We start from the raw sequence: 26453 nt of genomic DNA on the forward strand, positions 1-26453 counted from the left end.
TTCTTCTTCAGAACAAAACTGGATATCGAAACATGAACTTTCTGAAAGTATGACCCTGGACACAAATAGAAGATCTTTTTTTCTTCTCTTGTCTAGAAAAAGTTAAGTCATTGTGACAATGAGTCCCAAGGGAAAGCTGGTATCTGATATATATATATAAATAAAAGTAAGGTAAAAAAAAAATATATATATATATATTTTTTTTTTACCTGCTTTCTAAATACATGAACTGAAATGGTAAAATCTTTATAAACTCATGCAACTTAAAGTACTTCAAACATTAAAAAAAAACATCTCCTAGACGCTATCGCCTAAATGTCAATACGTAAACGTGAGCAGTAGATCCATGTCGGATCAAATTGTAAACATTACCTTGAGTCACATTAGTTACATGAACTCGTCACATGAAAAAGGCAGCCGTGGCTTCCCGAAGAGATCCAAGTGAGTCATTTGTGCTTCAGCTTCAGTGTCAGGTGGTGATTTTCGCTGACAGGAAGGGGGAAAAGAAAAAATCAAAAGCAAACTTCAGGGCTCTCATCGTGGTGCGTCTCCAGTCCCTCTCGATCTTCACCTGCCTGGCTCCCGTCAGCAGGGAGGAAGCACAGTCCAGACAGTCGATCGCCTTCAGCTCGAAGGCCGGTGCTTTGGCTCCGAGGCGGCCCTCCAGCTTGGTGCTAAACTCCACCATATTGCCGGGGCTTAGGTTCAGCAGGACTTGCCTGAACTCATGGCTGGCCATTAGGATCATATCCCTGGTTGGGTCCTCCACACCGCCGTCCCGAAACATCCCCACGGTCACCTCAAAGCGGTGGCTGTCGAAGCGCTTGATGTGGCACGAGTGTTTGGCCAGAGCCTTGATCTCACACAGCTCTTCCTCCTCCTGCATTCGGAGCAGTACGGACGCCGGAAGGCCTGCCGGATTGGCTTGGTTTGCAAGCGTGGCGTTCTTTGGCTCGCACTTGGGGTACCTCTCTCCGTAGAGGCAGCGCAGCCACTCTCCCATGAACACCGGCAACATGTTGATGACCGACTGCGCCCCGTTGTCCGTCTCGGCCACGCGGACGTGCTTGAAACGCCCCGCCCAGGTGACCCTGTGTCCGTGCAGGTGGCTGCAGAACAGCTGCGTCTGGGCCATGCCTTTGGTTTCCCAGGCGGGCGGCCCGCACACCTGGCTGTACTGCCGCCAAGTCAGGGTGGAATTGTACACCTTCTGGCCCTCGGCGTGGTACACGTAGATAGAGAAGAACAGGATCACCATGGAGATGCAGAGTAAGATGAGCTTGACCGGACCGCGGTGGGTCATCGAGCGGAAGACATCCAGAATGGACATGCTGAACCGAGTCCACAGCCGCAGGGTGACGGGGATCGCGCAGACCACCAGGGTCACGATGACCTTGGTCAGCTCCAGCTCCAGGAACCACTTGAAGAGCTGGATGAGGAGCATGGCGGCGAGGCCGACAGCCAGAATGGGCAAGGCGAACAGGAAGAGGAAGTAGGCCACGCAGGTGCGCATCAGGCCCACAGCGGAGGAGCACTGGAGGAGCACCACAGAGAACTCGCACCACATGAAGCACACCAGGTATGGGACCAGGAAGCAGTAAGTCCCCCTGAAGCCGCGCATCCTGGACATGCTGAAGGTGGAAACAGACGGGGGAGAGAAAATAGCTAGTTTTGTGGACATAATTTGATCAACACAGAGCTGGGATGGACTTTAAAGCCCACAGTGTCTGAACTCGTGTTCAACAAACACATCCGATCGGCCCAAATGCTCACCTGAAGAACAGATAGAACAGATACACGTAGAGCAGGCAGGGGAGGCTGAGCTTCAGCACCACCGACTCCCCCAGTGGCAGAGTGCCGAAGGTGCGCCCGAGGCAACGGAGCACTGTCATGTTCTCCGGCAGGAACTGGGTCAGGCAACACAGAGATGATGCAACCTGGATAAAAAAATAAATATATATTACTGTGTCAGAGTATTGCATGTTTTAGCCCATCAATACAAATCATGTAGATGCAATATTTTTGTCAAACAGTTCTACAAAGTAGCTGCATAGGGGGAAAACAATATCAAATGTGCTGTGTGATTTATAGTTAATAGGCCACAAGAAGCAAAACTGCGATTCTGATGATTTGATAACGTGGTTATTGACCTCTATGGCCATGGCTCGGCGTGCGTACGTCGCGGCGGTGGGGCTGAGGCTCTTGTAGCTGACAGCAGTGAAGAAGATGGCCACGGTGGAGAGCTCAGAGCAGGGGATCCAGCCCTTGTCGGCTACCGGGAAGGAGAAGATGACGAAGAACACGGACAGGATGAAGTAGAGGTACGGCTCCAGGTTGTTCCACCCGAAGTTGGTCTCGGCCTGCTCCACGTCCAGGCCGGGTTCAAAGCGGGTCAGCAGAGACGTCAGGGCCCTGAAGTTCTCCCAAGTCTTTGTAGAAGGATGTTCGGTTCAAAGGAAGAAAGACGAGGTAAAAATAAGATGCTGAACGTGCATAAGCCATGACCAAAATCATTGACAATTTTGAGAGATTAGTACTGTTAAGATCAGCACCCGCTGGCCTCTCCACTGCATTCCAGTGTAACATGTGTGTGCTTCATGACAGTAAGATAATGATCATTCAATTGTGTGGCAGTGGGGCGGGGCTTGCGCTCAGCTGCAGAGGGAACGGAATGAGGGGGTGGTTCAGGGAACAGGTGTGAGCATGAGGTGTAATTGGCCTCAGCTGGGGGCAATCTGTGTTTGTATCTCTCCCAAATATAAACAGTAGCAGCGGCTGTGGAACGGGAGAGCTGGAAGCGGAGTGGAAACAACATTAATAATCAAGCCAAGCGTGTTGCCCTCTTTTGTACCTGGCCGAGACTCACAAGAGTAACAGGGTCGAGTTACAAATTTATTTTGTATAGCCCAAAATCACGAATCATCCTCAGACGGCTTTACGATGGGTGAACGTACAGATGTGACTTGACCACGTGGGTTAGTTTGTGAAAAGAAGGATGGACGAATGGAAGGCTTCCAACATGTTAAACAATTGTGACGACATCACTGTTTTTACAGATCGGAGAAACGTGTAAAAACATATTTTTTGCGTAAAAAACCCCAAAACAAATCGGGCTGAATCGCCGGCCGCAACCACCTTGCTGCTCTGGAGGACGCGCAGCGTGCAGATGATCATGGAGACGAAGGACAGGTAGAAGACGAGCAAGGGGATGACGAAGGCGAACAGGTCCACCGTCAGGTTGCTGATGATGAAGAAGAAGATGAGCGCGTTGACGTGCTGCGTGGGGATGGCCGTGCTCAGCCACTGGACGCCGGCCCGCGACGCCCAGTCCACCAAGTGCTCCTTCATCTCGATGATGCCATGCAGCGGGTACTGCAGCACCTGAGGCGGAGAGAGAGAGACGGACATAAAGGGAGGGTGCAGAAATAAAATACTAAACAGGAAAGAGAGTGCTGAATAATTCAACAGATATTTAATGAGGGATGATTCAAGGACTGTGCGATTACCATTAAGCGCGATTTCATGTCCATGGCTTGTTTCATGGCCCCGTTCTGCCCCGTGTCCAGCATCATCCCACTCCGGCCCAAACTCCAAGAACGTTTGAAGGCGTTCCTGTATCCCGACGGCACGAGCTCAGCCTTGTGCTTTAAAACACAAATACACACACACACACACACACACACACACAGACACACACACACTGGTCTGAATAATTGCAATTATAAATAAAACGGCATCCCGTTCTTAGGATGACGGATTATTTCTGTTGTTGCTGATTGGTTCGTTGTACCTCCCCACTGCTGTCGACGTTGGGTTTGGGACTTTCAGTCTTGGCTGTGACCTTTCTGCCAGCTTGGGGCGCAATACCTTGTGCGTACTTTTTAGTCATCTCAACAAAGTCGTCCAGGTCCACCAACTGTGTGGCTGAGAGGACACAACGAGCACAGTTATAGAGGAAGACCCATATCTGTCTCTCTCTCTCGCTCGCTGTCCCTCTGTCTGTATACTCACACTCATTGTTGACCATGCTCTCCAGGACTTTCTGGGTCTGGCCTGAGGTCGGACCAGGAATCCGGCTGGTGGTGCTACCTGTTGGTGAGGGACGACCACAACATCAGTGGGTTACAAACATTTCCCTTGAACGCCATGCAGCATGCAACCTGATATTCTCCACCGTGGCAGCTGCAGACACTGGAATGACAAAGGGGACAGATTGAACTACGGCCATCGTTACGAAGACATGCCACACAGCATTCTGGGCCGTCTGTAGTGCTTAGGGATGGATTGATGTCACAATAAAGACCACTTTGTGTGTGCATCCTATACCTTGCACTGCGTTGACCTGGCTGACATTTTCCAGCATCTCAGAAACAGCCACCTTCTTCTTCCTGTCCGGGTTGAGTTTCCAGTACATCATCATGGCGGCTTTGCGCACCGCCAGCTCAAACCCACTCTCTGTTGACAACTTGCGCACGTCTGCCTCATTCTCTGGGGTGATGCCTAGCGGAGGGGTGAACACAGGTGAGGAATAGCGAGGTAGCGACGAACCAAAGCACACACAAACTCAGGGTGCTGCGTTCCGTTGCTTTCACCTTTTTTCTGGATCCAACAGCGCTGCAGTGCGCTCGCCGCTCCTTTTCGGCCCTGTTTAGCTGCTTTAATCAGCCAGTTAACAGCCAGATGATTATTCAGCTCTGTGTCCTTCTCTTTAGCCAGACTCAAATGGTGCTGACCCAGCTGAAACACAAGGAGAGGGGAGATTATTCTGCTTGCGTGGGCTTTGTCATAATAAGTATAATCGGACAACGTCCCCCATTAGTTTGGATCATCCTTAAGGCACTGGTTTTATTGGGACTATTTCTTCAATAGGAAGGAGCTCCATGTTCATGGCCCGTCCCTGTGGGCATCAGTGTCTCCGTCACGGGCGAGGGGCAGCAGAGGCCCCAGTGGCAGATCAAGTGGCCGCGTTCTAATCTTAACTGTCATGTCATAACACAGTTTTGATGAAACACGTCTATTTGCAGGGGGGCGAGATGTGTCTTCATTCGGAGAGGCTCCCGTCTGTGTGAGATACAATATACAATATTTCGCATTTCGAAATCGATAGTAATGTCAAGCTACGCTCATACAGTGTTAATAAACTCTGATTCCCTGTATACTGCTGTGGTGTCTATCGTGGCGTATGAGATAGTGTTGGAGCCTCTGATCCATTCCTCAATGCATGTACATCCAACCACTGTCCTGATGCCGTCACATGTTTCAACATGTTCTCTTCCTCACAGCCTCTGTGGTTATTTAGGTGCTTGGTGTTCGCAAATACATGACTTATTAGCATGCGACGTCTAGAGGAATTTACCCTTTCAGAGCTGGGGGCTCATCTTCCACCCTGCCCCGCCCCCCATTTCTTCTGCCAGCACCTCTTTTTACATTTGTATTCGTTGGCAGAGAACAAAGTGCTAATAGAGTGTGAATATTTAATTATTATTCCGACAAAGTTCAGCACAATGCTGCAACACCCTGTAATAGTGCTTATGATGATTTGCATGCCCAACAGTATTTTGGTGTATCATATTGAAAGCCCGGGATCATCTTCCAAGGGGGACAAAAATAGACGCATGCTCGCAACCAGACTGAGTCCACCAGCAGGACTGAACACAATGTCAAGTGTCCGTCTGCTCCTTTTACCCACATGCACACAGTGTGTAGCATTTAGCTACTGGCCTATTGATCTATTGGCAGGAATTGAACGTTTTTCTTTACTGTATAATCACCTGAAACTAAAATCGTTGTTTGTGTTTTTCATGAGCTAAGAATGAGTCATTTATGTCTCTGTATGGAGCATGTACAGAATCAAACACATTGGACAAACCAAACACAGTACATGTCTTGTGTTTTTGAGTCGGCCAGCGTGGTTCTCCTACATGCTAGGCACAGGGGAGAAGTTTCAGATTGCAATCTGCAATCTGGCCACTAGATGCCACCAGATCCTACACACTGTACCTTTAATAAATGGTAAATAGCTAATGAACTTGTACTAGTCTTCCGACTAGATACTAGTCATTCACTTATTCATACACTGATGGGAGGGGCTACCATGGAAGGGGCCACCTGTCTATCAGGACCCAAACTAATCTTGCATACCCATTCACACACTGCAAGCACAGCTTGCTGGAGCAATTTAGCAACAAGTGTGTTGTCAAAGGACACATCGACATGAACTATCTCACACTGGTAATAATCTGTCATTCAAAAAACAATTAAAGGCGCACCTCAGGACATCAATCACTTGACGTTTTCCTTTGCTTTTTAGTCATCTGATTTTCTTGTATAAATTATGGTTGAACTGCACTAGGTATCTGACTGTACTATTTTTATTTGTATTTTTTTCTGTTTGTATTATTTTTAACTGCTTGTTTCACGTTATGTTTTGCACGTTTTTGTATGTAATTTGTCCTTTCTGTGGACCTCAGGAAGATTAGCGGCCGCTAAGGCGCCAGCTAATGGGGATCCAGTAAATAAACTAAACTAAAACTAAACTATCTGAGCCGGGGATCAAACCGCCGATCGTCTGATTGAAGGACGACCTTGCTCTACCACCGAGCCGCAGTCGCCCTTTAACTCACCCGGGTCTGGGCTCTGGCGTCGCCGGCGTTGGCCTTCTCCTCTATCTGCTCCACGGTCAGGTCTTCTTCTGGTTCTTCATCTGGAGGAAACAGCAGGAGGTGTCGATCAATCAAAAACCTACTCATCAATGGATTGCACAATACTCCCCTCCCCATACTTGTATAGGGGTATAACTTTGTTGAAAGAGCAGTGGGATTTTCACACATACAGCGATTAATAGGTCCCATCTAACATACAACTTGTAACATGAGAACAAGAAGAGATATGTCGTGACAAGCCCTCACAGCTCCGTCCACACCGCGGCCAGGCAGCTACGATGTCATATCGTTAGTTGGCGATTGGATCGAGTTTCACGAGTGTTACCGTCTCCCGAGTGTCCTTTAAGCGAAGGAGTTCATCGTCTTCGCCTGCGGCCCTATTTCAAATGTCAAAGTCTCTTATGCGCAGCAAAATATCTCACTGGTGCAACCAGTTTGTTGGTTTTACATTCAGCAGCTCTGAGATATAATGATGGTGAAATACCACAAAGTTTAATTGAGAACGTAATGATGTCAGTTTAAACGGCCGACCGAGCGGGAACCTCCAATGCTGAATATTGAAGCCAAGGCGGAAGTGTCAAGAACTGCAGTTCTTCAAATGACCACTTGAGGCTGGCTCCGAAAGGGAGTCAACCCCCAAATGTTAAAATGTCCAACTTTACAGCTAACAATCTTCTTAACAGGAATAAAGTTGACCATGTTCACCGTCTTAGCTTAACATGTTACCTTGCTAACATTTGCGAGTTAACCCGAAACGCACAGCTGAGACTGATTTGGTATTTGGTCATGAACCAAAATGGTGGACGATGGCAATCCATCTAATAGCTGTTGACTAACTAATACTTGTGAAATAAGGGGGGGCACTTCACGTTGCCTCTGGTTGTTTGTGTCACTCAAAACAAATGTAGGTTCAGGAAAACATTTTGGGGTTTAAAACAGCGAGGTTAGGTTCAGGCAACAAACCCAACATTGAGTCCAGACTACAAAACCACAAAGTTAGGTTCAGGAGAACGGGAAAGAGCATTATGTTTAGGCAACAAAAACACAATAACGCTTTGGGACACATGCTGTCGAACACCAGTGTCCGTAGACACAAAACCAACGGATTGCATTTCCATACTATTTGGCGGCCTGCCATGATGCGGGGCTGGGCCCTCCATAGAGTCTTGCAGCTATAGCATGACCCTAAAGGTTCTGCGAGGTGTGTGTTGCATGTGTGGCAAAAGGAGAAGGCAAGTCCCTTCGAAACGATTTTGTCTGCATGTTCACTGCCAGTCGCAGCAAAGACGAGAAGGGAATGAGTATGCAGTGGCTTTGCTCTTCTTCTCTGATGGATTTATTCACACACAAATCAATCACTGAGCAAAACCCGCGGTCTAAGAAGGGATTCAAACCGTTGAATGTTTAATTAAATTAAACCGCTGGGTTAAAAAAAAAACATTATTTTATTTCCATTTTAACCTTTAACATCTCCAAAAAAGAAACAGATGAGCTCCAGCCGTTAGTTATCAATGACCAGGCTGTTGAGATAATAGATAACTTAAAATACCTTGACCGCAGGTTTTTTCTTGTCAATGTTCTAAAATACCGTACAGAAAGCACACACACTGAAATAAGTAAGGCAGGGACGTGTGCTCTTTACACCACTGTGACAGTGTCATCACGTTCGCTGTCTCAGTGTGCGGTGGAAATTGCTCTGCCGATGACAAGACCAGTAAGGGAGGGAAATCATTTGCATGAGATTGGTCAAGCATCTGTGCTATTTATTCTATATAACACCTGTGTGCTTAGGACCCGTATGGAAAAGCACACATGTTGAGGCAGTGAAGGCCCTTAACCGCTAGCTGGTGTCTTAATGCACCGGTCATGTGTTGTATTTCACTCTGATGAGTATTTTTTTTACATGTTCGTGAGTATTTTTGATATGTCTATACTGATGATGCTGTTTTGTATTGTTGTTGTACTGTTTCATTGACATTTTAAATATTGAATGTAGAAGAGATTCCAAAAACATAGCACGTGCTACGAGACAGCAACTTCCTGCTCTCGGCGCTAAATGAACTCACAAACAAATGCATTACCTTCCTCTTCATCATTGGCATTGTCCTCGGCTCTCCGAAGTCTTTCTTGCATTATCACGTGCTTGGCCATGGAGGCGAAGGTGCGTTTCACGGGGGCGGCGGAAGAGGCCGCGGTGGAAGCAGCGCAGGAGGAAGTAGGGGGATCCGTCGGAGAGTCACAGGCCAAGCTAGCCGACGTAAAGGAGGCAGACGTGAGCTTTGAAAGGGCCGACATTTGGGGGATTTGAGGGATGGAGCGGTTGGGAGAGGTGACAAGTGAAGCTTTGCTCGGAGGCGGAGAGGAGGGTTTAGATGGCGCAGCAGGAGTTAAAGGCTTTGACCCCTTTGCAGATGGAGGGCAATCCATCGGTTTAGAGATGGATGTCTGGGAGGAATTGGATGTTCCTCTGGGTTCTGTTGGGGATGGCGATTTGTCGAGGCGAGCGGGAGCAGCATGGAGGCTACGGGAGACGAGCGAGGGAGGCGTCTCTCCGGGAGGGAGAAGAGAGGGCCCGGGTGGCCCCTGGGGATCGACAGCAGTTGGAGTTGATGGGGAATCCTTCTCCATATTTTCTGGAATAAAAAAGAGCCTAAGTAGTTAGTAGACAACCATACACACTGCAGCAGGAAAAGACGAGGTCATTATATAATAGTGAGTCATGAGTGAAGACACAGCTGGCAGGTTGAACTCTGAACTCTCTGTCAGAGGACCGTCTCTCTACAATACACACCAATGTGAGTTTTGAAACCAACAAAACAAATAGAGGCAAATGAAAAAAAGTTTGAAAGTTTGACACTTTGAAAGGAAACTACATTACATTAAACATTTAAATCAGTTTTTCACATGTATCCCTCGCGGGACAATACATGTGCGAGCATACGGGTACTTTGCATAAAGCACTAAACCAAGACAGCTCTGACTAAAACACACACAGAAAGAAAGAACCCGTACCTGGTAGTTAAAGGAGCAGATTCCTTCAAGGCACAAAGTAAATTGTCCTCTCGAGTTCAGGAGCTGTGCGCGTCGTCCATGCTGAGCTCCGTGCGCTCAGCTCCAGCTCCGCGAAACACACACATACACACGCACACACACACACACTGGCCGCGGCACAAACTCTCATGTGTCTGGTCTGTGACGTCGCCGCAACTTCAGTGGCCCCGCCCCTCGCGGAGGAGCCTCGCTCCCGATAGGGAGAAATAAGCGTCCGTCTGACGGCCAACGCGTCTGACTGGCTGCTCTCTCGCGTCCTCGCTTCATACACCTGTGAGGGGCCCCTTTTCCTTTTTTTACCCGTCCTGATCGTCTCCTTGGACGTTTTCTTAAATCCATCACCCGTGTCAATTTTTGTATAGCTTTGAGAGAAAAAAAGAATAGTAGTGTGCGGTGATGGGTACAATGAGGCGGCACGCGCCGTTATTTCAACTACAGCATTTAAGTAGATTATGGGGTTCCAGGTCAAAAGCTGTAAGCCTGCTCTTAATGGAGGCTGTCGGCGGTCCACATCAAAAGGGACAAGAGGAGAAGGGCACCGGATTCATAATGCAGTTACACACTTCATAACGAGGGTATTTGGTTGATGTATAAGAATCGACACTGTTCATCACACGCATCAACCTGAAATGCACTTTTCTTTTAGATTTCATAAAAAAACATTTCATAAAAAGTGGCTTCATAATGTCTTAATGTTGCGGAATAAAAGGTTGTGATACTTCCTGCATCAATTCATGCATTCATGATCGTTATGGTTCATGCTTTAGTTATATAATACTCAAGCATATGCTTCGTATACCTTTATGATAAACAATAATTAGACCGGTCCCAGTCATGTGGTGTATTGATGTATTCTACATATAGTGCCAGAATGTGTTTAAGGCACCCCAAGGCAGTCCAAGAGGCTACAATGGGCATTGTTCCTTTGGGAGCTGTCCACCTGCGCGAGTGCTGAAAAAGACAGCTCCCAGTTTCTCTCTTTCTCTCTCTCTCTCTTACACCTTTTCCAGAATCGACGTCGTCTCACATTTGCCAAAACATCCCACGAGCCGGCGGCAGGCCACCGGTTTCGGCCCAGTGGAGATGAAAGCACCTGGGAGCCTCATCCGAGACCCTTCCCCGCTCTGAAAGCACATGCCCATTTCACAAAGTGTCTCTCCCTCCAGATGTGGGTTAAAGGATGACACATGTCTGGTTTAATCCGCTGGTGATGTGACCAGTCACGCATAGCCCCCTCCAGCCAAGTAAAATGAGAGCGAGAGAGAGAGAGAGAGAGAGAGAGAGAGAGAGAGAGAGAGAGAGAGAGAGAGAGAGAGAGAGAGAGAGAAACTTGCTCCCCTTTAATTTGCAGAGCTGCTGATTCACATCAAAACTATAGTTCACACTCCACTTCCACAAACTGGAGCACTGCATTGTTTCACTTTGTGTTTATGTGCATCCTTATAGCTGCTTCTCACAGTTCACAGCATCGGCGCGCGCTCGATGGGCGGGGCCTCTCCGGTGACCCCGTTAAAACAAGCGAGGCTTCTGTCTTCCATCGTTTTCAGACATTAGAGTCGAGTCTCCGTCATGTCGGACTGCAGAAGGCAGTGGAACCGGGAGGATGAGCTGCCGGTTTACCTGGCGGGGCCGATCCCCAGCGGGCAGAACCAGAGGAAGAGCTACGGGATGTTCAGCTCCGTGGAGGGGGCGTTCGAGAGCAAGACCTTAGACTTCGATAACTACGCGGTGGGGAGAAGAGGGAGCCGCACCCCGAGGAGCGGGAGCCGCGAGAGGGTGCTGGATGCTGGGGACCCCGTCGGCAAGACGTCCAGCGAGGCCCGGGAGGGGTCGCCCACCGGCTCTCCCGGGGAGGCGGACGATGTTCGGCCCGGTGTTGTGGTCAGATGTTCACCGGGGAAGGAGAGCGCAGACGGGGAGGTAGGAGGGAGGATTTTGCCCCTCGGCCTTTTTTTTTTGTCTGGCTTTTTTCTTTGAAATTCGGATCATTGTGTCATTACGTAACAGGTTTCACGATCAATATGATCTATACATTAAGTTGCAATTTCATCTTTTTGATTTATTTTTTTCAAATGCAAAAGGTGTCCACTGTCGCTTACTTCCACATCCCCTCAGGAGTTGTTATTCTCAGACAAAAGCATCAGTCTGCATAAATGATGAAGTTTGGTGCTGCATTGCAGCTTCAGCTTGGCCATTTTTGTTTACGTCTGTAGCTCGTGAACAAAATTATAATAAAAGATCTCCAAATCGTGGAACTGCACGTCGCTGCAACGAAGCTCGTCTCGGTCTGTGGTGCTGAACTGGACAGCGCCAGACAGCGTCTCTCGCTGTATTGTTGTCTTTCTGCGCTCAGTTTCCGTGAGCGCGCGCGCGTGCGTGTGTGCGTGTGTGTGTGTGTGTGTGTGTGTGTGTGTGTGTGTGTACACCGTCTTTCTCTGCAACCGTGCAGACGCTCGGTTCAGTCACCTGTCCGTCGACGCAGCCGCACGGCGGGAGATTCCTCGCAGTGCCGATCACACACACACACACACACACACACACACACACACACACACACACACACACACACACACACACACACACACACACACATCAAAATGTCAGGATCGATTAAACCACTTCCCCTCTCTCCCCCCTGCAGAGCGGAAGGCTGCTGATCAAAGGAGGGCGGGTGGTCAACGATGACCAGTCTCTCTATGCAGATGTCTACATTGAGGACGGGCTCATCAAGTGCGTACAGGGAGCCCATGATGCCAAATATCTGCAAACACTTTCACAGTCGATAACTTCACTTCCTTAAACGCCCCTTTTTTAAATTCATTTGTATCTCTGCTCTTCCTCTGTTCCTGCCCCTTTGTGTCTCACGTGTCTGATCCTTGGCAGGCAGGTGGGGGAGAATCTCTCGGTGCCGGGGGTCGTCAAGGTGATCGAGGCCAACGGGCGCATGGTGATACCCGGAGGGGTAGATGTCAACACCTGTCTGATGAAGTCCCGCCTGGGCGCACAGCCCGCCGACGACTTCCTCCAGGGCACCAGGGCGGCGCTCGCCGGGGGCACCACCATGATCAGTGAGCGCGGGACGCCCACAGTACATGACGTAAACCACGAATAACATCTCTTGCACTCTTTCCATCCTAACCTTTGACCCTCTCCATCCTTATCCCACGCCTCTCAGTCGACCACGTGAGCCCCGAGCCCGGGCAGAGCCTGCTGGAGGCGTTTGAGTGCTGGCAGGAGGCCGCGGATAAGAAGGCCTGCTGCGACTACTCGCTGCACGTGGACATCCCTCAGTGGAACGAGACGGTCAAGGATGAGCTGGAGCTGCTGGTGCAGGAGAAAGGTAAGTCCCTTTCCAAGCTATTTCACGAGAACAACGGGGTGGGAGTCTGGATTTAGAAACAATTTGGCCCAAGAATCCTCTCACAGGGAAGGAGCGGCGAAGAGCCATTGTTGTCCGCAACCGCTGTCGTAGTGATGGTGCACAAATTCTGCTTGTAATCACTTTTCTTTTGGGGCAGCTGCGAACTAACACAGAAACCGAGCCAAGGCAGCTGCTTGTGTGTCCCATTTCACAATAATAAACTCCAGTGTCGTAAGGAAGTTCTCTACTGCCTCTCTTTATTGCATTTCCTGACACATTATTCTGGCGACACTCACCCGATGTGTGTTTCTTTTCAACCCCCCTCCTCACTGTGGCCACGCAGGCATCAACTCCTTCCAGGTGTACATGGCTTACAAGGACGTGTACCAGCTGTCAGACTCTGAGGTATGTGTCACCATCACCACTACCATCATGTAATCCATGATTTACTGCTCTTTTCTTTCTCTGGTAATCCTCCTCTGTTGTTTCCTCCCCTCCAGCTGTACGAGGCTTTGTCCTTCCTGAAGCAGCTGGGCGCCGTGGTGTTGGTCCACGCTGAAAACGGAGACCTGATCGCCCAGGTGAGCTCGAGCCGCCTCTCCTCTCTCTTGTAACAGTGGAGAGACACGATTCTGACGTAGCTCCCATGCAAAGAGAGAGAGAGGGAGGATTAGTCCCGCTGCCGCTGCCGGAGTATGACAGGCATCGTCACAGGGCGCCATCACCGGTGGGCCGTTATTAAACTAATGATGATGTCATGGCAATTAAGGCTGTGGGAGAGCGAAAGGTGCAGATAAGGGCCGACGGGCGGTGAGGAAAAAAGTGGGAGCTGCGGTCATGGAGATGATCGGCGCCGATTAAGAGGACATTTAGAGCTGTGATGAATGAGGGTGAAGGATAATGGGCCCGCCGGTGAATGATAATGACTTATGTGTTAACCTCAGTGCGACGGGGGAAAGGGGCAGATGGGTGACGAGGAAGACAAAAATTGAGGGTTTCTGGTTTCCATGTCAATCTTGCTGCTCCCCAGACAGTGCTGTCAGAAGCACGAGAAGAGCAGCCAGCATGCGTTGACCTTCTAGGATTTACAACTCTGTTTTTCTTTGATAGCATGACAAGACCACAAGATTTTCATTTTCCAGCCATGATATGTGAAATGGCAAAGGCATTTTTTGTGTGGGTGGAACAGTGCTCTGCGTGTTGTGTTGAGTATGAAGATGATCGTCTGTGTTTCAGGAGCAGAGGAAGATACTCGGGATGGGAATCACCGGGCCTGAAGGCCATCCGCTGAGTCGTCCCGAAGAGGTGACCACATTCCGTCCATCCGTCCATCCATCCATCCATCCATCCATCCATCCGTCCATCCGTCCATCCGAGGTCTGAATGCTTTCTTTACTTCCCGCCACGCAGCTGGAGGCTGAGGCGGTGTTCCGCGCCATCACTCTTGGCAACCGCGTGAACTGCCCCGTGTACATCACCAAGGTGATGAGCAAGAGTGCGGCCGACATCATCGCCCAGGCCCGCAGGAAAGGTCCGCCCTCTTTTTTGTCACGCTCGCTCCTAAAGTGTCTATTTTGAACGACTCCGCCGGTGTTCATGTACGTCTTCTTTTCCCCTGAACCCACACACACACATCCAGGTTCCGTCGTTTTTGGCGAGGCAATAACAGCCAGCCTGGTCACGGACGGCTCCCACTACTGGAGCAAGAACTGGGCCAAAGCGGCTGCTTACGTGACCTCTCCACCTTTGAGCCCCGACCCCACAACCCCGGACCACCTCAACACGCTGCTGGCTTGGTACGTCCTGGACCTCTTCGGCAAACTTCGCCAAAGTTTGGGAATGATAATGTTCTGAAAAGCCGATAGTATATTTCCTGTTTCAACACTGGTTCTTAATTAAAAGGACGGCTCACCCTAAAATCTGAATATTTCCTCTTATCTGTCGTGCTATTTATGCTACGCTGTGCTATTTGCACCTTTGATTTTGGGGGGTGAACTATCCCTTTAATACACAGCGAGGGCAGAAGAGGTGTTTCATTTAGCCGCAGCCTGGATGACACCAGAGGTGACACCATGCCGGGATCTAACTCTCGCTGGTTTGCCCTTGGATGTACGTTTGGTATTCATGCCACAAACAGCCGGTGGTCAACGCACAACGCCGGAGAAAAATAGGAAACAGATGGAGAGAAGGTGAGGAGAAGAGGGGCAGAAAGAAGGTGGTGGAAGCGACGCATAAAGGATGACATCATTATTTAGAAACCCGCTTTTAACTATATTTATGCATTTATGTAGACTGTATAATAGTATACGCATGCTATTATCAATGCATAAAGGGCAACACAAGTATTGAAGTTCAGTTGTAATCATCCTAGAGAGGGATAAAGGGCACAGGACCACACACACACACACACACACACACACACACACACACACACACACACACACACACACACACACACACACACACACACACACACACACAGAGCATCCCGCTGTACACTTTTGACTGTTCTCGATTCCATAAATAGAGCAGGAACTAGGATCCTTCATCATCTGTTGCCTTGGCTACAAACTGCCTGCCTCCTCTTCCTCCTCCTCCTCCTCCTCCTCCTCCTCTCTGCTCCTCCACCCCTCCGTGTGCAACTCCAGGCGGGCGCTGGATACCGCTGTTGCCTTTGGAGCTCCTGCATGCGGACGGGCCCATGGGTGTATTTTTAGGTTCCAAAAAACTGCCTCTTCAGGAACCAAAGAAGCAGAACATTGTTCCTCATATTTTCAGCGGGGCCCTGTTGTTTCCGTATTAAGCACTCACCATCATGAAGTGATCGCTGTAATTAACCACTGACTGAAAAGGCCTCAGAAGAGCAACTATAACCTTAGGTGTTCATCAGCGTTTTTCTGCCCCAGGCCACTGCATGGCTTTAAGTCACATGCTCCACGAGGACACCTGGTGGCGAAGAGTAGCAACGCATGTCTTTACGTTCCCCATGATCGCTTAAATTGCCTTGAGCTGACCATAGGATCACAAATAATTGAGCAGTCTGCAGTGACACAATCTAACATTTGACGGGTCGATATCGCTGTGGATTATTTTCATATTGTTCTGTTGCCTCGGTCCAGCGGGGACCTGCAGGTGGTGGGCAGCGCTCACTGCGCCTACAGCACGTCCCAGAAAGCGATCGGCAAAGAGGATTTCACCCTGATCCCAGAGGGAACCAACGGAGTGGAGGAGAGGATGGGCTTCGTCTGGGACAAGGCCGTGGTGAGTGTGTGTTTGTGTGTGTTAAAAAGCAGCTGTGCCTGTGAGTTTTGTCAAACCCATGCCCTCCAAACACACCCCTCCCCCCCTCTCTCTGTCTCACAGGCCATGGGGAAGATGGACGAGAACCAGTTCGTGGCGGTCACGTCCACCAACGCGGCGAAGATCTTCAACCTGTACCCGCGCAAGGGCCGGATAGCGGCGGGCTCGGACGCGGACGTCGTCATCTGGGACCCGGACAGCACCAAAACCATCACTGCCAAACTCCAGCAGTCGGTGAGAGCGACAGGAAAGGGAGGAGGATTGTTGGATGGGATGCGATGGAGAAACAAGGGAATGGAAACTGAGGAGGCGGGAGAAAAGGCTTCCTATGTGAGACAGTAGGAGGAGGAAATGAAGATTAAAAACCAAGAGGCAGATCACAGGAGCCGGAGAGAACGCCTAGAATGTACATTACTGAGAGCAGTATGATGCCGTACTGCATAGGTGTGGGAGTACCATGATAATACAATACAGGCAACACATTCGATACAAAACCACAGCTTAATAACGATATATAACATGTTTAAGGAAAGCCGAGTAAAGGATTTAAACCAATCTAATTGGATGTTTTTTTGCTTTTCACAGTGAGAACGGTGGTGTTTAATCCTATTTCATCCTAAAAGAGCAAAATGAAGTCACGCCCTCTGCATTGGGGCGGCATCAAAACCTAGATGTATAGACCAAAGTAGTAATTTTTTTCTTCTCCATTTTAATATTTAAAGCTGTGCCTTGAGCAATGCGCCGCAGCCCAGTGAGGAGGTTCATGTGTTCGGTCTGCTCTGCCTCTCTGGAAGGCCCTAATCCAGACTGGATGCCGGCTTTAGGTTATAATCCCCCTTCACCCCTCACCCATCCTGCACTACCATCCCCCCCATTTGTTCAAGGAGTCGCTCCTCCTATGTGCCCTGACACTCTCTCTTATTCCTTTCTTCTCAGCTGCTGCATTTTCACTGCATGTATTAGGCCTTCCTCTGGAATAGCACAGAGGGCTGAGGCACTGGTGGGGTGAAGGGGGGCAGTTTAATTTGCTTAATCCCGCCCCTTTCTTTTCTTTCCTCCTAATTCTCGGTCTCGTGTGCGTTATCGCTCCCCACACAGACTTCAGACTACAACATCTTTGAGGGGCTGGAGTGCCGCGGGGCTCCGGCGCTGGTTTTGAGTCAAGGTCGGGTGGTTTACGAGGACGGCGAGCTGCAGGCCCAGCAGGGCGCCGGCCGATTCATCCCCCGCAAACACTTCCCCGACTACGCTTACCAGCGCGTCAAGTTCAGGAACCAGGTACGCCACACACATTGTTTCAAAAGGACTTTTCTTTTGGAAAATATGTTGCATTAAAAGGGATTTAACAGGCAGTCACAACATCCTATTAGTGGTTAATAATTGTCAGTTTAAGTGCAAACACGTCAATTTTCAGTTATTTTGCTACTTGTGGACAGAACACATCAGAAATACACACTCAGGTGTTTATTTTACAGTTTGGTTCATTTCCATTACATAGTGCCTCATTTGTAAACACAACATTTCAGAAAGTTTCATGGTCATATCTGTTAGTTATACTTTTTACTCTATTCACCTCTTCAAAATGTGTATCATTTTACAAAAATCTTTCAAGGCCGTTATCTCTAAATGAGTTTTTCCCACTTCAGAAGCTCTTTGATACACCAAACTGTCCAATTTCATTCATATCTATATCCTAAAGGTTTTTGAGAGTTTTTTTCTGATGGTTACATCCATTAGTTGCATTTTTTTGTACCCTATTTACTTGAGTTCTCTCCCTATAATTGGTTTATTGTCAACATTCTCATATATTTTAAAATCACAAAATCAGACTTTGCCAGGCATTGAATAATACAGTCCTGGATTTATTTCTGTTCACGGTGTTTTTTTCCATCCTCCTTTTTTTTTTAAAGGATTGAAAACCTGCACTCATTGTTTAACATGAAGAAATAATAGAAAAATAGGAACTAACAATCTCGAAAACTGAATCACATAAACAATCACGAGCATTTCTTTTCTTCCAGGAAACAAACTGGGAAAAAAATATCAAAGACACACAAAAAAAGACAACACAAAGCCAACACAACCGTCACTTGGCACGCTCTAATTTTAGTGTGTGCATTGTTACGGCAGGAGAACGGAGGCAAGAATGCAGCTTCAGACTGAAGAATGACTAACGGATTATGGTTGTGTGTGTGTGTTTTTTCTAACCAGGCGCAGAGCCAGCAGGGCGTGACCCGCGGCTTGTACGACGGCCCTGTGTATGATGTCGTGCCCACCCCCAAATACATCACTCCCTCTCCATCAGCCAGGACGTCACCCACCTCCCACCAACCGCAGCCCGTACGCAATCTTCACCAGTCCAGCTTCAGCCTCTCAGGTAACAGGAATGATGTATTTCACTTCTCGAAAAAAATCCAATCCGATGATCCCCTTCGAGGCTTTTAATGTGTTAAATGGAGCCTAAATATCCCTGTGCATTATTGGGACCTGCTACGTGTGCTGAACAGCTTCTGAAGGAAATAGATTGGAAGTGCATACATTTGACATTTTGCCTCCGTTCCCCAGGATCACAGAGTGATGACTACGTCCCTCGTCGCTCTGGCCACCGCATTGTAGCGCCCCCTGGTGGTCGCTCCAACATCTCCAGCCTCGGTTGAACACTCGACTGTGCACCGAGTGTGGCCGTCGTGGGGCTCCTCTCCAGTGTGTGTGTGTGTGCGTGTGTGTGTATGATATCTTTGTGTGTATGATACGCTCTTTTTTTAGACCTTTTAAAATGAGATCAGTTTTATCTTGAGATGGAAAATCACATTACTACTTCCAAAAAACGAAGAGAAGGAATTACAATCATCCAAAATAGGATAACACTTGCACTTGCACTTGCAACACACACACACACACACACACACACACACACACACACACACACACACACACACACACACACACACACCCCTACCCCCCCTCCCAAGCACCCAAACGTGAACCCAGTGCTGTGTCATAATGTCGTTTTATCTCCTTTCCCGTTAGCATGACTTCCTCCTCCCTCTTCCTCCTCCCTCTTCCTCCTCACTCTTCCTCGTCGCGCCCCCACGTCTCCCTGCGTGGAGGTCCGCTCAGACACGGCTGAAGTAACAAATAACAGATTTCTCCCGCATTCTCCCGAGTTTTCCTTAGTGGTTGTTGTTTGCTCCCCAACATTGAGCATCTGTGTTAGCAGATGTTAGCTAACGCGGAATCCTCCGCACACGTTGCATGGACACGTCTTTAGATGTCGCCCTACTTGTGCTTTGAATTGTTGCGACGGAGGAATGCTTTAATACGTTTGTTCTTTTCCTGGTGAATGTTTTGGCTCTGAGAACATAAGTCAGCCAGCCAGAGGTTCATTCTTTCTCACATTACTGTGAACTTTGAGAAAAAGCGAAGCATACTTTATCTTTATTCAAAAGGTGGGAAAGTAGACTAGTCGGCTGGGGACAAACTGGAAAACAGCTGGTCCCACTCTTTAAAACTTCACTGACAATCTTTGTGAGCTGTTGTTCGTTTTCATTTCATCCATCCTGGATGTTTTTCTTGCTACCTTTCAGTGTTTCTATGCCGCTCTGTTCTGTTGCTGTTGTCTGGTGTCTCCAATGGAACCACTAATAAGGATCAATAAAGACTTGGCTGTTGTCAAGGTGACGGTGAGACAAACGTTCCTGAGAGTTTCATTTCCGACCTCACGAGAGTGACGTCAGGGTTTAGTGTCACAGGTTTGTTTCTGAGGGAATTTTATTTGAATTTGCAAAGTATTCGGTTGGGACAATATGGGTTCAACACGTGAGACGAAATCACATGATCCCAACCTCAACGCAGGACGAATCTAGGTCATTCTACTCCAATATGAAACCTGCGTTGTATTCATTTCATGGTATTAGATGTTATTTTAGTTTAAAAATGTGCATCCTTGAAAAAATACCATCAAACTTTTGAATAATAAGTGAAGACACATTTCTCTCCCACCAGATCGCTCTAATGCTGCGTTCACACCAAACACGTTGCAAATACTCCCGCCTGAAAGTGGGCGTGGCTTATCTCTGTGGCTTATCTCCGTAAAAACAGTTACCGTTTCCGCCATCCACCATGATAATAACCACTAGTTCTGCGTTATACTTCCACATACGTCGGAACATCAAACTCCATCGTGCCTGGGTTCATAATATTATCCGTAGTCCCACAACAGCGTCGGAATGACGGCCGCTACCAGCGCTACTTCAGGCCGACCAGCAGTACTTTGATTCAGGAACGGCAGGACGGCAATGATGATGGGCGGAGCTTCTCAACGCTGATTGTCTTACGCCACGCACATTTTTCGCCTCATTCGCCCAAGTTGAAATTTTCAAACTCTGGCGAATGAGGCCAATGAGGCGAATCATTGGCGCCATTGGCGGCAATGGCGCAATTTGCCCATTGACTTTGCATGTAATCTACTCGCGCGTCAAATTCGCAACGCGTTTGGTGTGAACGCATTTCAACGTTAGGTGTGTATTTAGGTGACTTTTTGAGGGTTGTAGTGACCATTATGTGTTTGAAACACTGGCAGGAAATAAATAATCAACTCATTTCCAACCAGGAACACAATGTAGAAACACAAGGAGCAGCGACTCGGCTTCAGCACCGGGACCGACAACAAACTAACGAGTTGACGAAGAACTCAAAAGACGAGACGATAATGAATACACAAGGTGCTAATCACGAGACGAGGCACAGCGGGAGGGGACGGGGAGCTGTAACCAGGAGGGGAACGCCACGAGGGGGGGTCTCCAACGAAGTCAAAGCGAGAGAACTGAAAACGCAGAGGAGTACGACAGAAACGCCACGGACCACAGGAAGTGTCCGATGAATTGTCAGGAAGGTGACATGCGTTAAAGAATGGAAACATTTTAAAAAGGTGATTCTTTTATCCCAAACCTACACATTCGATTTCTGTTCAGTTGCAGGCTCCATGAAGGTTTCAATTCATAGTTAGAATGGGTTGATTCACACGTATATAGCAATACAACAATTAAAATAAAAGAATACTTAATATATATTAGAAGGAGGGGAAACAACTTGATTGTTTAAAGTTGAAATGGAGGGAAGGAGCACAGAATTGACAAACAGAAATCTGTCATAAGGAGCAAATATGACACCGTGTATGAACATTAAAGAACATTTTTCATAGATCGGGTTGAATATTTGTCTTCGATGACGTCATAAAAGCTTTGTGGCGATTCAGAGGAGGAGGTGGTGAGAGAAAAGCGAGGACGGACACGTTGTTAAATATAGAATAAATGCAATAACAGAGTAGTTAAGCCGATGTTCTGACAACGGGAGTGATCTTCAAACAATCAGCTCCGTCACGGCGCGTTAAAGCTGTGCAGCGATGATGTTTGGTCCCGTTTCACAAAATCATTCTGACAAATTGAAGTGAAAAATGACTTCAGTGGAATTCTTTTGTCAGTTGTTGGGGGGAATAAATGAGCAGCACGAGGACACTTCTCTCTTCCGGCAGAAACATTAGGGTGGAAATGATTAATGACACAACGCTGATCGGCCAAGTCGTTACAAAAGCTCATGTGGGAGAAGTGTCATCTCTCAATTTAGCGCAACACCGTTTCACATTCATTTGATTACACACATTTGACATTTTGCCAGCTCAGCAAATTTGTTCCTTCAAATGCTTTCACAAATACCATGTGTGAAAGGGGTCGAGATGTAACCCGAGTGCAGAAACATATAAACAACACATTAAAAGGTGAACTTGAAGCCTCCACTAAGTGAGATTTATGTCCGCACGGCTAAAGGGATTCTCGCCTGTCGGTGCACATCCAACGCTCTCTGATGGGGCGGAGAGATTATGGAGAACTTTGACGAGCTTTGGGAATGCTTTTTATTTTAGGGAGAATAAAAGATCCAAGTATTGTCCCCTTACGATTCCGCGACCTTTGCAGAAAGTGAAGACTTTCGCTTGCTCAAGGTCAACACCGTGAGAGAAACATGTCTGGACAAATTACTGAGTGGGCGTGTGCGAATAATATCAATGTTCTTCTCTCTGGGGATTAATGCGAGGTTAAACATGTAGGAACATGTTTTCCACAGTTAGAGGGTTCATGCTTAATATTAAGGCCCTCTGCTCCAGAATTGCCACAATTATGTTTGTTTTAATTCACTACTTAATCAATTATTGCATTATTTCTGCCAGTGACAGCACCGGAGACTCTTACGTGTATTTACTATTAGCATATGTAATTAGCATTAGTAATTAGCATAAGCAATTGACAGACTGTTCAACGTGATAATAGCGTCATAAATGGTCGATTAGAGCCTGGGTAAAAATGTGGAGTTATTTCCATAGATTTGACTGCAGTTAAAGGGATAATTCAAGATTTATAATCAGTAAAGGCTGCATTACTCATACCGGAGTGGAAATGGGTTTCGGTGCTTTGTTCACATTTCAATGCTCATTAGAGGCTACAGTGTGCTCAGGGTGGACCATGAAGTATCCTGAGGAGTTCAGAGAGTTGAGGGCCTCGCTGCCCTCAAAGACAAGTCCAGTGTCTCACCAGTCCGGACCAAGTGCTTCATCCTGAGCCTGGAGCGCCTTATGGGCGACTGTGGCGAGCAGGGTCGTCCTTCAATCAGAGGGTCGGTGGTTCGATCCCATGTCGATGTGTCCTTGGGCAAGATACTTAACTCCAAATTGCTCCTGTAGCTGTGCCTACGGTGTATGAATGTGTGTATGAATGTTAGCTAGTCCTGATAGGCAGGTGGAAACCATAGCCCCTCGCATTAGTGTGTGAATGGGTGAATGATGACAAGTAGTGTGAAAGCGCTTTGAGTGGTCGGAAGACTAGAAAAGTGCTTTACAGGATCATTACCATCATCCCTTGACTTCCACTCATACTGCATCAGCATTCCACAGGCAAATGGTCAGCACTTTCTAAAGAATCATCAGTGGAAGCCTGTACAAACAAAATTATTTCACAAAACTTTCCGTCCCGCCGTGCACTGTGGATGTCAGCTCCGATGTCTCACACAACACAATTGTGTAATTAATTATGCTTCGTCTGCGGTGTATGTCCACCCATCTGCGGTCCCGGAGGAACGTCTCCCTTTATCACCGATAGCGGCTAATTCGCCTCGCTTGGTTTCCACGTTTCATCCGAGCAGAGATTGGCAGCACTTTTGTTTTGTGAAGTGTTCCCTCAAAGGAGAACTCCTCGGTGGACTGGTTTGTTCAAAAGTTTTTTTTTTTTTCTTTGAAAACAAACACTCCTCATGGAGCAGATGCGTAAATATTGGTGTTACACCAAAAATGAAAAAAAGCTATCTTTCATAAACGGGTTCCCTGCTAAGGTTCCTTGTGTTTACGTTCAAGGAGAGCTAGGAAAGTGACAGCGTGCATGATGCAATGTCTAACTTCTATCCCGCGTTTTATGCTTCATACATTATACAACGTCCCCGGCTTCCGGCGTCATGCTGCGCAGGGTCTTGCTTTACAAACAGCGCGAGCGACTCTCCCTTATTCTGCATGATCATAAATAATGTAAAGATCACAAAGACTGTCTGTGTACCATGTCTCAAATATGAGAGAATTTAAAATCAAGTCGTTTGCCGCAGATCGGGGGATGTTTCTGTAAACACGGAGACATGTTTAAGAAGTACACACAGCAGCTTGACATTTCTGCAGCGTTGTGATCTTCACAGTGAAGTCTATACTGGCCTTTATTCCCCATGTGTGGCCTGTGTATGTAGAGAAAGCTGGCTTCCTCTCTCTGTGATGAACTGATTCCAGACTGCATCACCTTCACAGGGACCAAACGGAGACCTACATTCTGCCGCTGCCATCTGCTCCGGGAGCAAACCCAAAGGGTTGTAATATTGAGCTGGTGAGGATGAAATGGTGCATGTTTTTCTTTTTTTTCTGGTGCAAAAAAAATAAAATCCCACAGAAATGGAAAACAGAGTTTGTTCGTGTTCACGATACACAGAAGCCTGAACAGGTGCCAGAGCGGTCCAGAGAGTTCCCCGTCCCTCGGAAAAAAGGGAACGGGCGGATGTTTGGGAAATAACAGGAAGGGACAAAATGACTGAAGCCAGCTGTTCTTCTGCCACCGGAGGTCCCTTGGGCTCCTGCTACATTACAATAAACAACAAAAAAAGTGTCTGATTTCTCTTCTGAATTCAGCAGCATTGTGAGTAAGATCCAAACAAAAACTAAGAATATGGGGGTCAGGAAATATAACATTCATCTTTCAGCGTCAACAGGACTCTTCTGGTTCATTCGAGTGATGCAAAGCAATGTTTATTAATGCATAATAATTATATCTGAACACAAGGCAAGTAATTAAAGTTGGTTACAATCCGCTCTTAGATATCATAGTGCGGTTTGTACGAATATGATATCACCTTCTCTGTGTTGCACTGGAGATTGATGTTCTGCTGTTTAGGTTATCTTTGTCAAAACGTCTTTTATTCAATAAAGATCAAGTGTTTTACTTATTGAATGATTATACTTTACTAACTCTCTTTCCCTGGTGTATTTTAAACTCATTTTTATAGATGAGGGGTACAAATACTGTTCAGCTGGGACCTCTGCTCACGCTGCATGACGTCCAGGCTGCAGGACGTCCAGGCTGCAGGACTCCTTTCGTCCAGTTGGTGTCCACGTTGAGCTTTGCTGGAGGGTCAAGGCTGTTTAGAAGATGCATGACACGTTTCAAACTGTACTGCAGTGTTTGCTTCGACCCCGGTGAACCCGACCAGGACGTGTTTATCATCGAGGTTTAAAGGAGCAGTTTTGAATTCTATCATCAGAGGTGAATTACGCCAAAAAGCAAACAATCGCACTCCTTAAATACCCCGCCCGCTTCCAAAGAAAACCCCATTCTCAACCTTGAATTGAAAGAATTGTTACAAGTTACACAATTCTAGCCTTGAGCTGGTTAATACATATACCCACGAATCCTCACTGTCACAACTGCGGCATGAAGGAATCACTTATCGACACATCCTCAATTAGTAACCACACAACAGCCGAGGAGCTGTGGAACAACACCAGAGTGGAGCCACAGAGGGATATTTGTCTCTGGTCTTTCTGAAGCCAGAGGCTTTCAACTGTCTGCCAATCAGCATCAGATGAGACTAACCTCTGCAATCACTTGAAACAGCAAATCACATATCAGCGCCTGCAGGTCATCCGCAACACACACACACACACACACACACACACACACACACACACACACACACACACACACACACACACACACACACACACACACACACACATACACACACATACACACACACACACACACACACACACACACACACACACACACACACACACACACACACATACACACACATACACACACACACACACACACACACACACACAGCTATACGTCTTTAATACATTCAGAGGACCATGTTCTCAGGGTTACCTACGAGGACCGTGTTTCGCATTTTTATTGAGTAGAAAATCCACACCATGACACTGAAACTGGCCTGTCACCTTCATCATGGTAAGAATTTGTGAGTCTGGAAATCTGGGAACAAAGTTTAGATGAAGTGAGCGTCAAGGTTCTGGTTCTGGTTCCCCTAAACCTCAGGACCGTCCCATCGGCATTTAGCTGGACTGGTTCCGTTTTGTTCCTGTCAGTTTACATCTAAAGTTCACTATTAATCAGATCAGAACCATTTATTTGCCAGGTATGTTACACATACCAGGAATTTGTCTTGGCGGGTGGTGCATACATTTGATCAACAACAACAATCAACACAGTGTAAGAAAAAGAAACATATTACATTTACAATAGAATATAAAATAAAGTGAACAGACAAACAGATAACAGTACTATAAACAAGATCATTTATTGCTTTAAATAATAATCATTATTATATTCAATTGATTTTTTCTATCGTTTTCCTAATTTGGAAACGCCTTCAGCAATACAGCTAATGCGCTGACTCAAAATGTACAAATGTTACAACTGAGCCACATTTTCTACACAACAAATACCACATTCCACATATTTCCTCTTCGACCTTGA

At 47.3% G+C, this 26453-nt stretch overlaps 2 protein-coding genes across 2 annotated transcripts; one reads left to right on the forward strand and one right to left on the reverse strand.

The window, feature by feature from the left end:
• Positions 1 to 428: 428 nt before the first annotated feature.
• Positions 429 to 9290, reverse strand: wfs1a (Wolfram syndrome 1a (wolframin); the record flags this gene model as incomplete). The annotated part of the gene is made up of 11 exons (XM_079219250.1): positions 429 to 1631; positions 1774 to 1937; positions 2151 to 2429; positions 3136 to 3381; positions 3507 to 3644; positions 3791 to 3924; positions 4012 to 4089; positions 4327 to 4500; positions 4593 to 4737; positions 6624 to 6703; positions 8744 to 9290. The coding sequence occupies 11 exons, from the start codon at positions 9288 to 9290 to the stop codon at positions 470 to 472; spliced, it is 3147 nt and encodes a 1048-aa protein (XP_079075376.1). The 3' UTR covers positions 429 to 469.
• Positions 9291 to 11282: 1992 nt separating this feature from the next.
• Positions 11283 to 19031, forward strand: crmp1 (collapsin response mediator protein 1; the record flags this gene model as incomplete). The annotated part of the gene is made up of 14 exons (XM_079219704.1): positions 11283 to 11633; positions 12355 to 12443; positions 12597 to 12781; positions 12889 to 13053; positions 13418 to 13479; positions 13575 to 13655; positions 14311 to 14379; positions 14485 to 14605; positions 14714 to 14870; positions 16194 to 16335; positions 16438 to 16608; positions 17473 to 17652; positions 18586 to 18751; positions 18940 to 19031. 14 exons carry the CDS (start codon positions 11283 to 11285, stop codon positions 19029 to 19031), a joined length of 2031 nt encoding a protein of 676 aa, XP_079075830.1.
• Positions 19032 to 26453: the final 7422 nt, after the last annotated feature.

The sequence above is a fragment of the Taurulus bubalis genome (assembly GCF_910589615.1).
Source record: "Taurulus bubalis genome assembly, chromosome: 6".
NCBI classification, from domain to species: domain Eukaryota; kingdom Metazoa; phylum Chordata; class Actinopteri; order Perciformes; family Cottidae; genus Taurulus; species Taurulus bubalis.